This window comes from Balaenoptera acutorostrata, chromosome 9, assembly GCF_949987535.1.
Source record: "Balaenoptera acutorostrata chromosome 9, mBalAcu1.1, whole genome shotgun sequence".
NCBI lineage: Eukaryota > Metazoa > Chordata > Mammalia > Artiodactyla > Balaenopteridae > Balaenoptera > Balaenoptera acutorostrata.
This window is the reverse complement of record NC_080072.1, coordinates 24,384,671-24,396,514: the sequence shown is the minus strand read 5'-3', so window position 1 is coordinate 24,396,514 and position 11,844 is coordinate 24,384,671. Positions and strand designations below refer to the sequence as shown.

Genomic DNA, 11,844 nt, shown 5'->3' with positions numbered 1-11,844 from the left:
CTCCAGGGAGGAAGTAGGGCCCAATTCCCGCCTCCAGAGTAAGCTGGAGTGAATCAGAGACTTCATCCATCCTCTCCCTCCTTCCAGGGATGCTGAACCCCTGCGGGAAACGCAGAAAAGGGCCATTGCCACTTTAAATGACTCAGGAAGTGAAAGCAGGCCGCCTGACGGGGACAGGGAAAGTGGAACCGGGGCGGCGCGGGGGCCGGCGGCACCGCGATCTCGCCGGGGCAGCGGGGGGCCGAGCGGGCGGCGCGGCGCAGGGGCCGACGGGGGCGCTGGGCGGCTGCGCCGGAAGTGCCCGGGACGCCGGAGGAAGCGCAGCGGCCGCCAGGCTGCCGAGCCGGCGGGGAGGTCCTGTGCTCCTCGGCTGGGCGCGGGCTGCTGGGAACAGGCGGCAGCGGCGCCGAGGCTGCGGGACACGGAGCGACCGGTCTGCGGGACGGGCCCCGGGTGGAGAGGAGGACGCGAGGAGGCCGCGCCGAGGCCAGGCGGCGAGCTCTGAAGCCCGGAGACCCGGGCCGCGGCACAGCTCCCACATGGCCTCCGGAGGGGGCGCGGCCTTCGAGGAGCTGCCGCACGACGGCACGTGTGATGAGTGCGAGCCGGACGAGGCTCCGGGAGCCGAGGAAGTGTGCCGGGAATGCGGCTTCTGCTACTGCCGCCGCCACGCGGAGGCGCACGGGCAGAAGTTCCCCCGGCACCACCTGGCCGAGTACGTCCACGGAGCCGCCCAGGCCTGGACCCCGGGAGCCCGGGGGGATGGGGCGGGAGAGGAAGAAGTCGAGGCCCAGGTAGAGAACGAGAAGGCCCTAGAAAGCGAGGCGGGGGAAGAGAGCGAGTCCGAGGAAGACTGTGAGTCCGAAGAAGAGAGTCAGACGGAGGAGGAGAGCGAGGACGAGAGTGATGAAGAGAGTGAGGAAGACAGTGAGGAAGAAATGGAGGATGAGCAAGAGAGCGAAGCAGAGGAAGACAACCAGGAGGAAGGAGAATCAGAGGCGGAGGGAGAAACTGAGGCAGAAAGCGAATTTGACCCAGAAATAGAAATGGAAGCGGAGAGAGTGGCCAAGAGGAAGTGTCCGGACCATGGGCTCGATCTGAGTACCTATTGCCAGGAAGATAAGCAGCTCATCTGCGTCCTGTGCCCAGTCATTGGGGCACACCAGGGCCACCAGCTCTCCACCCTAGACGAAGCCTTCGAAGAACTAAGAGTAAGTATTGGTCATTGAGAGCATAGGCCAGGAGGTCAGGACACCTGGGTTTCAACTCAGGTGGCCTCCCTGTGGCCACATTAACTTCACCATGTCCCTAAAAAGCTGGTCTGTTCAACTTGTTGGGAGCAGTGATTATTGACCCTTTTTGATTGAAGTTCTTTGAGAATAAGATGAAAGTTCTGGACTCTGACCCTAGAAAAATAAATGTACACGCAAAATCTAGTTGACAATTTCTGGAAAATTATAAGCCTCTGGTCTCTGTATCCCAGGTAAAGCATTCCTTGGGATTTTGACTCCACTTAAGCCTATTCCCACAGCATCGTCATTGTTGAGACTGGTTAAGGCTCTTGATAAGGCATTGGTAAGCCATGGTTTAGCCAGATGAATCCAAGCAGGTGGTTCCTCTATAGTGAGAAGACTCCCTAAGGTTGTGGTTTTGATGATAATTTCATGTGTGCCCCTGAGTTCCTTTTAGGTTCTTCATGTTTGGTAGTTGTTTGGAAAGGAGGATGAGAAGGTGGAGGCAAAATTGGGATGGGAGTGGATGTTCCCTGGTTCTCTGTCTTTTGCAGGAGGGCAGGGCCTTTATCTTGAACCTTGCTGGTCTCCCAGAACACTGTATGGAAATCTTACAAATATTAATAAATATTTGTTGAATGAATGAATTTGCAAATGATCTGCTTTTTATTTGTATTGTGGATATTTACAATCAGTGAGAGAGACAGCTGGAGTTAACCAGGCAGGAAACTTTGAGTGATCAGTTCATTAGTTATTGTTGTCATTATGACATCTTTTGTTTCCTGAAGCAACCTTGCAGTTACTGGCACTGGGATAACAAATATTTTGGTAATGAAAATCGCCTATATTAAGATTTTCCCTTTTTTATTGTAAAATGCACACTCAAAGTGTATAAAAGCATATGCACAGTCTAACAAATAACTATAAAGCAAATACTGATGTAATCTCCACCCAGATTAAGAAATAGAATATTAGGAGCAATATTGAAGCCGCATGCCCTTTTTATAATTTTCTAGTTATAACCATCTCCCTTCTCCATAGGTAACCATTATCCTGACTTTTGTGGTGATAATATCCTTGCTTATCTTTATACTTTTACCACATATTTATGTATTTCTAAACTTATTTGAACTTGACACGATTGATATTGTATTGTTATCATGCGTTCTTTTGGGTTTTGCTTTATTTTTTCAACATTGTGTTTGTGAGATTCTTCCAGTGAGTGGCTGTGGTTTGTCCATATTCATTGTTGTATAGAATTCCATTTTATAAATATGCCACAAGTTACCTATTCTGTCAAGGGTGAACAGTTGATTTCCAGATTCTGGAACTTCTAGTTATTATGAACAATGTTGCTATAAACATTCTTGTTCATGTCTCCTGCTGCACATCTACATACATTTAAATGGATTATAAACCTAGGAGTGTGATTGTTGGGTCACACACTGTGCATATCTTCAATAGTATTAGATGTTGCCAACTATTTTCCAAAGTGGTTGTACCCATTTGCATTGCCGTGAAAAGTGTAAGAGAGTTCCTTTTGCTCAGTATTTTCACCAACACTTGTTATTACAGAATTTTTAGTTTTTGTCAGTCATATGGATATGTAATGGTATCTTCTTGTGGTTTAAATTTGCATTCCCCTGGTTGCTGATGACTTTGAGTACCTTTTGTATTTCTTCTTTGTGAAGTACTCATTCAGGTCTTTTGCTCATGTTTCATTTGGGTTGTCTTTTTCTCATTGATTTACAGGAGTTTTTATATTTATATTTTTGACTGTGGTTGATATGGGTTACAAATATCTTCTACTCTGTTTTTCCTTTTTCTTTTTTTAAAAATTGTACCTTGAACGGAGAAGTTCTTCATCTTAATGTAGAATTTATCAATAACTTTCTTTATTATTAGTGCTTTTTGTGCCTCGTTCCACTTAGTATTGATTTTTGGGTGGTGGAGTTAGGGGCTCAGTTTCATTTTTTACCCTGTACAGATAGCCAGTTGCTCTAGCAGCATTTATTGAAAAGCCTATCCTTTCTGTACTGATCTGCTGTGTCACCGGTCATATATCAAGTGTCCATATGTGTATGATGTGTTTCTTGGCTCTTGTATTTTATACCGTTGATCTGTTAGTATATTCCAGTATGAGCTACATGTTTTCTCAGTTACTGTAGGTTTGTAACATGTCTTAATATCTGGTAGAGCAAGTCTGTCCACTCTGTTCTTCTAGAAGAGTGTCTCAGCCAGCCTTGGCCTTTTACATTTCCTAGAATCATACCATGAAGTTCTGTATTAAGAAAAAAACCAAACCTGCGGGACTTTTCTTTTTGTATTGTATTGAAATTATAAACCAATATATGGAGAATTAATACCATTACAAAGTGAAGTCTTCTGATCCATTTATTTAGGTCTTTTGTATTACCTCACAATAAAGTTTTGTAATTTTTTTTTTCTGAAAGATCTTGTACATCATTGTGAAATTTATTCCTGGATACTTACAGCTTTATAGTATTGTAAAAAATGTTTTTAATTTTTGTTTTCTAATTGTATATAGGAATATGATTAACTTTCATATATTGATTTTCATATTAAACTGTCTTACATATTCTAATAATCTGTAAATTTATTCTACACACATGATCATATTATTTGCAAGAGGGAAAGCTTTTGTATCTTTTCAGTCCTTATGTCTGTTTGTTTGTTTGTTTGTTTTTTCTTGCCTTAATGCTTTGGATAGGACCTGCAGTATAATGTTGAATAGAAGGGATAGTGAATATTTGTGTCTTGTTCTTAATTGAGGGATAATTCATAACATTTCACAAGTGTGCTCGTGGTTTTTTTTTTCCCACAGATATATTTCATTAGATTAAGAAAGTTCCCTTCTACTCCCAGTTTGTTAAGAGTTTTTCTTAATATTGAATGGATATTGAATTTTATCAAATGCTTTTTCTGCATCTGTTGCATGTTCGTGTGATTTTACTCTTTTATTAACGTGATGAATTACATTAATTGATATACTTATTAAACTAAATTTAAAAATCAGTATTATGTTCACATGTTTCAAAAGACTCTTTTTCACCTTTGGTAACCACTCTTATTAGTTTTTTGCTTATCGTTCAAGTGTTTGTTTTTGCAAATACAGGTGTGTACATATATATATGGTCTTATTTCCATCCCTTCATTATTAGTATATTTTACAATTAAAACAACCTGGCATTTCTGGGAGAAACTCAACTTGGTTGTGATGAAGTATCCTTATGTTTTTGAATTTAGTTTATTAATAATTTATGTAGGATTTTTTCATTCATATTTATGGGAGAAATTAACTTGTAAATTTCCTTTCTTGTAACGTCCTCATGAGATTTTGCTATCAAGGTTATGTTGGCTTCATAGTATGAGTCAGGAAGTATTGCTTCTCACGTATTTTCTCTCTCTTTTAATGCTCTGGAAGTGTATTATATAAGATTGGAATATTTCTTCCTAGAGTGATTGGTAGAACTGACCATGGAAGCCATCTGGATCTGAAAAGAGAGAGAGAGAGAATTAATTTTGTTGTTTTGTATCCAACATTGGATATGTTTGTTTTGTATCCAATTCATTGACTGTGGATTCAGTTTATTTGGTGGTTATAGGTCTGTCCAGGTTATGTATTTTTCCTTAAGTCAATTTTGATAAGTTACATTTTCCTAGAAGTTTGTACATTTTGTCTAAATTTTCAAATGTACTAGTATAGATTTGTGAATCATATCCTCTTGTTATCTTTTTTCATGGTGTAGCTATCCTCTTTATTCCTTTAAGAACAGTAAGCATGTTGATTTATAATGTCACTGATAATTCCAGTATTTGAAGACTTTCTAGATCTTTCTCTGCTAGCTATTGTTTTTGTGGTGTTCTTTAGGTTTCTTTCTTTCCTTTTGTGCTTGTTATGTTTGAGTAGCTTTTCATTGCCTTTAAAAAATTATTTGTGGGGATTTCCCAAGCCTTGGCCTGAAGCTGTAGTCTTCGAAAGAGGATTTGAGTTTGCTTCTGATAAGGCCTAAGTGTACAGCTTGTTTAGGACCCCCTTAAACTAAATTAATTGCATGAGAGATTTCTTGGAACAGATTTTCAGGAGGTGCCTGCCCAAATTTACAGCCTCTTAAAGAATTTCTTTCATCCTGTCCTGCACCCCATCCCCCCACCCCACCCGCCCCGTTTTGTTTGGCTCCAAGGCATAGCTCCCCACACTCCTCTTTGGAGGGTGAGATAGCGGCAACTTTAGTTTGTCTTTACTCTAGGATTTTACTCTTTGGCAGGGGTAGGAGGATCAAAAGTCTGTATGGAAAGGGTCTCCTTTAAATGTCCCACTCTGAGCGTGCTGTAGGCTTTGCTTTCTTTTATCTTCTTTCCCCCTGCCTACCTCACTTGCTGCCTATAATCAAATGCACATCCCAGTTTCTTGTGATCGGTAAATGTACTCAGATCAATAGAGCTGTTTCCTGTACTCTGCTTATGTTAACATTGGAACAGTATTACTAAACTATAGACCTTATTAGACGTTCACCCGTTTTTCCTCTAATGATTTCTGTACCAGGGTCCTCTGGCCATATTACATTTTCTTGTTTTCGATGATCATGATAGTTTTGAGGAGTGCCAGTCAGGTATTTGGTAGACTCTCTCTCAGTTTGGATTAGTCTGATGTTTTTCTCATGGTGAAACTGGAATTGTGGGTTTTGGGGCAATATAAATTCTCTTTTATGTTTTGCTTTTTTCACTTAGCAGTATGTCTTGGAAATCACTCCATAGATCTGCCTATTTATGTATTCATTTTAGCTGCAAATACTCTAGTGAGTGTCAGTCATTAAATTCTTAACTTATGATATTGTGTTTTTCAACTTTAGAATGCCTGCTTGGTTATTTTTTTTAAAGATCCGTTTCTCTTTATCTTTTGGGATCTGATTCTTGATTATATGCCACATTTTCATGATTATTCTCATCTCATAATTTTTCATTCTATACCAGACATTGTGTTTAAAAGAACTATAGACACTAGAGTCATATTTTTCCCCCTCAGAAAGGGCATACCATTTGCTCTGTTAGGCAGCTAGGATGAAGGGCTGATCGTTTTTATTCAATAAAAATTTGAACTTGGTTAGAGCTTGGTTGTAGCTTTAATTAGTTTCATTTCACCTCTGGTTTCATATATTTTGAGGGCAGTGTACATTTACTTATTGACAAGAAAGTAGGTCTCTTGGAATATTAAAAGTGGCTTGGCACGATGATGGTGAGAGAAGAGGATCTTTGTTATACTGCATTCATTCATTCATTCACCAAGTATTTATTGAGCATTGGCCAAGGGCAGGTGCTTTCTAAGCATTGAGAATATAGCAAAATGGAAGAAGTCCCTGCTTCTACTGGAGTATACATTGTGTTGGAAGGAAATAGAGAACAACAAATGCTCAAATAAACATGTAATAACTGTTAATAAAGAAAAAATAAAACACAGTGTGGGATTAGAGAGGAACAGGAAGTATCCTAGCTCTGCCGCTTGCTTTTTGACCTTGGACAAGTTATTTAACAGTTTGGCCTTGTTTCTGTATCACTAAAATGGGTATAAAGTTAAGAAATCAAGTAGTGTTTCTGTGAGAATAAAATAACTTAGTTTGTGATAGCACTTTAACAATGCTTAACACATTGTAAGTGCTCTTTAAATGTTAGCTGTTGTTTTTATTATTATTAATAGGAGTCTAGTTAAATGCACAAGTTTAGAGTTGAGAGGGATTTGAACAACATATGTTTTGATATCTCAGTGCCAAACTGGGCTGTGAGTGGCTAATATTGGCGGTAGAAGGCCAAATTGTTGGCGAGGGCTAGAGTAAAGCAAACTTCAGAGTGGGCCAGAATGGACAGAAAACTAGGGTAACTGTACAGCAAGAGGGGATCCGAGCAGAGGCAACGTGAAGGCTAATGCCTCAAGGACTAAGGTGAACACCTTGAAGGGATAAGTTTAACCCTAATCACTGAAGTGACTTTTAAAGTCCTACCTTTCCTCTTGTGCTGTATTTCCAGTTTGGCTCCAGAGCATTTGGTCTCCAAAGGATCCTGTGGGTCCAGATTTGAATTGAGCCTGTGCTCCAGCTTTATCATAGGAATATAGTTAGTTACACAGCCCATATTATGACCTCACATCTGGTTCATAAACTCTCTTCTCAGATATGTAGGTTTCTCTTATTGTGACCATAATTTCTGGTTCTGAAAATGGGTCATTGGGTCTGACAAAGGAGCCTGATCTGGTTCATGAATATTTTCATATGAAAATTCTTAAGTTGTCAAGGGAATTTGCATTCATAGCTATATTTAATGAATCATTTTGTTGAACAATATAAGTGCAATTACATGTATTCAGAACTCTAGACCAGTAATTTAAAAAATTATTTTGAACATAACCTACAGTAGGGGAAATATAGTTTACATTGTGGTCTAGTTTACATACACACACACACACACACACACACACACATACTTTAACTCAAACGGAGCACTGTTAACCTTATTGCATATGATGTGTTCTGTTTGTATTCTGTTCTGTTCAAAAAAATTTCTGGATTCTCCCAATAAATTGATTTCATTGCACCCTAATGGGTCATGTCCTGTCGTTTGAAAAACACTTGTCTCGTTCACTCTAAGATCACCTGAAGAAAAGGCAGAGTCTTATAAAATGGCAAAGGGAGAAGTGACTGGCAGAGTTCTGCAAGTACTTATAAGCATCTATGGAGTTCTTAACATGGCTTTGTTATGGACAGATCCAAAGTTTTGAAGCCACTCCCTTTGCCCTTGAGTGTGTCTTTAAGATGGGTATTTGGAAAGAAGAACGTTTGGTTAAGTGACAGTGGGAACAACTGCAGGGGCGCCCCAGCGAGGGGGCTCTAGTGGCAGGACGGTCGGGAGGGTACAGGCATATGCTCGGGACAGCTGTGACTCTGGAGGGGCTGGAGATGGGGGTATGCCGCTGCTGTGTCTTGTAATGGCCGGCGGCTCTGGCTCTGTGCTCAGCTCATAAGAAGCAGCTCCGGCAGGGAGGCAGAAGGTTGAATGTCTGCTGTAATGTCCCTATTTATGTTTTTATTCTTCTTGACTGAAAGGATTTGCAGTACCTTCTAATAAAATCATGAAGCGCTGTCTACACAGTGGTTCAGTCTGTGTCTTATTTATTTGTATAGAATAAGACAAAAGCTAAGACTAAGGTAAAGGGAATGATTGAAGCTGCCACAAATGGTTGATGGAAAGTTAAAGTGAGGCCTGCCATTCTGGGATTCTCCATCTCAGTCTACTCTTCAAAATGTACTTTCTTTACCTGTAATAAGTCTGGGACGTATGCAGTGAAGAGGACAGACAGGGCCCTAGCTTTTATGGAGTTTACCCTTTAGCTGGGGAGAGAGACAAGGTAGAGTAATTTTGGATGGTAGTGTGTACTATGAAAACAATAAGTCATAGCAATGAAAGAGTGAGTGGTGTGGCAGGAGGGCAGGAGGGAGTTACTTTTTGACCAGGTAGTCATGGAAGGCATCTCTGAGCATGTGACATTAAGGCAGAGACCTGAATTATGAGATCTTGCAGAGATCTAGAGAAAACCTCCTATTGTGTTACCACTCAGTGCTTTTTGCACAAAGTCCAGTGATTCATAGCAGAGATGATCGGTTTGGTTCATAGGACTCTTCATAAAGGAATTAGATGGCTCTTGAAGTGAGAGGAGTAGTGTAATTCTAGCAGTTGTGATGTGCTGTTAACACAGGTGAAAGTACTACTCTCTGGAGGGAATATGAGCTTATGGGGATCTCTTTGACAATAGCTCAGTTTTTCAGGGGATTCAACATTCATGGTGATGGAACTTCATTAAAGAGAGCCTGGAGGGCTTCTGCAGGGTTAAGTGGAGGGGAAGAGTCATCTAATTGTGTTCTGTTAGGGACGTGGACTCTTCCCACAATCTTCGTTATTAAAATTACAGTTTATAGTCTAAGAATTAAGAAAAAGTCTGGGAGAAGAGTGGTTAAGGCGGAAAGAATGGTGAACGCAAAGGCTCTAAGGTAGAGGTGAACTTGGGGTGTTGGAGGGACAGCAGAAAGGTCACTATGGAGTATATTGGAATGAAAGAGGAGTGGGAAGTAGGTTAACAAAGTAAACAGTGTGTTTCTCACCTTGTTGCCACATTTTGGAATCACCTGTGGAGGGAGATTCTTTGGAAAATACCTGTGATTGGCCTCACCCCAGCCTTAAATCAAAATCTTTGGGGATGATCAGGTATTTTATAGAATGTCTTTCTATTGGGATTTGTCTTCTGTTCATGTTACGGTTAGACTGGAGTTACTGCTTTTAGGAGGAAGACCACAGAATTAAGGGTACACACTATCAAGAGGATTGTTGAGAGAAAAGGTCCAAACTTTCCCTGCTCTCTCTCCCAAGAATGCAGTGCCCTCTTTTTTCTCTTCCCCGACCTTTCAATCAGAATAGATTAATAGGTTAATAGGCATACTGTACTATTAGATGACTGCTTTTCAGGGTAAGGTTGCTGATGCAGTAGGTGTATTATTCGTAAGCCCCTCTGGGGATAAAGGACCGTGTGCCTGTGGCACCCCCTTTTCTTGACCACAGCCCACAACTTGGAGGTTGCCCTGCTGTCCACTGATAACACCCACCTTTTCTCTTCCCTTGCATCGGACCCAAACTGAGAAGCCAGAGATGTGTCGGTGTCAGTGCTCAGTGTGTCTTCTGCTTGAAGTTACAGTTCAGTCTGGGGTAACTAGCTCAGTTTCATGCTCCTGTTCCTGTTGTGGGTTTTAGTATCCAGAGCCAGGGACTAAATTTGTTGTGTGGCAGGAAGGAGCACAGATACTAACGGACCTCTCAGAAGAGAAGACAGAGTACAGACAAAGAAGGGGTAAAACAAAAACTTCAGTGCTGATATGTAGGGTAGAGATGAGAATCTTGTTTGCGGGTGTGTGTGTGACTATGATAGGGATCAAGCCAACATGACATTGGGGGATAAAAAAATCAATAGTGATACCCTTTTCGGATGTCAAAAATGAATCAAGAAAGAAAAAAAATGAAACCAACCAAGCAAAATCTTCCAGATATGCTAAGTGCTCAGTCTATAATTTATGGCAAGTAACCATATAGGCAATGACATGTACATTGTGGTGTGCTAAATTATTCTTGTTGAACATTTAATTTTAAATTAAACTCACTTCAAATGTATTTAGCTAGTTTTTGATCGGGTAGCAGAGCAATCTGCTTTTAACTTCAATAGGATATTAGAGAAAGCATTATACTATATCCAAACTATAACATATAGTTAGCTTTATTGTCAAAAACTGGTGTTTTTAAGTTAATTTTATTTATGTGAATAATTTTTGAGCACTTAAGGTGTGCTGCATGACGGATATTGATAAAGATGCCTGACATCAGGAAGCTTATAGTCTTTTCACATGCTTATTTGCGTATAAATACTAGAAGAGAGGTACAAATAGTATGTCATGGGGACTCAGAGAAAAGAGAAGTTATTTTCAGCTGGAGGCATGGAATCAGGAAAGATTTCTTAGAGGAAGTGGTATTTGAGGTGGGCCTTCAAAGATGGATAGGATTTTACTAGGTAGATATGACTAGAGTGTTAGGCTGCTGTCCTCTGTGTTCCCATAGCAACAGCCTGTACTATTATAGCATTAAATACAATATACTACATCAATATTATTTCTTCCCACCATGTCTCTGTCTTGCGTGGGTCATAAACTCTTCTTCTACGGTTAGGAGTGTATGTTATACATCTTTGTGTTCCCAGCACCTAGCACAGTGCCTGTTGGAGAGTAGATGTACATGAAATATTTGGTAAATGTATGATATGAAGTATAATAATCTCAAATAGTCACAGGGCATCAATGAAGAACTGAAAGAGAGAGTGTTGCATAGTGATTTACTATATCAGTATTTACATTAAGTTCAACTGCATCTGAAATAATGAAATAATTTGGAAAAATCGAAAATAACAGCAGCTCAGACAAGGTGGATGTTTTATTTTCTCTTGTATAGAAGGATGTAGGCAGTCCAAAGCTGGTACAGAGGGACCATGCAGTTATTAGGAATCTAGGCTCTTTCTGCCTCTGCTCTGCCATCCTTAGGGTATGGTCCTTGTCATGGACCAAGATGACTCCCGGAGGTCCAGCCAGTACATCTGAGTTCCAGGATAGCAGGCATGGGAAAGTGAAGATGGGAACACCCCTTTATTTTAAGAGAACCCTCCAGAAGTTGCACGCATTGCTGCTTACGTTTCATTGGCCAGAGTTCAGTCCCATGGCCTTATCTAGTTGCAAGGGAGGATGGGAAACAGTCTTTTCTTCAGGCCATGGTGTGTCCAGCTAAAACTGGAGTCTCTTACTAAGGAAAAATGGGAGAATGAATATGAAAGACCAAGCAGTCTTGCCTTAATTGGCTTTGCAGTCTATGGGTTTGAATCCTGGCTCTGCTACTTATTACCTGTGTCATGTTGGAGAATTCACTCAGTCTCTCTGAATCTTGGTTTCCTCATCTGTAACATGGGCATAATAATTATTTCTCCTTTTTGGGTTGTAGTGAAGAACAAACAAGATGA

General features: G+C 40.7%; 1 protein-coding gene across 3 annotated transcripts in view; it reads left to right on the top strand.

Annotated features, from left to right (window-relative positions):
* The first annotated feature begins 204 nt into the window (after positions 1 to 204).
* TRIM44 (tripartite motif containing 44) overlaps positions 205 to 11,844 on the top strand; it is a 109,729-nt gene continuing 98,089 nt past the window's right edge. The window contains exon 1 of one of the 3 annotated variants that reach the window (XM_057552500.1): positions 205 to 1,211. In XM_057552500.1, the coding sequence (XP_057408483.1) occupies positions 540 to 1,211 (672 nt within the window). In that variant the 5' untranslated portion in view covers positions 205 to 539. The remainder of the gene's footprint in view (positions 1,212 to 11,844) is intronic. The other 2 variants (XM_057552502.1, XM_057552501.1) reach the window with 2 other exon arrangements.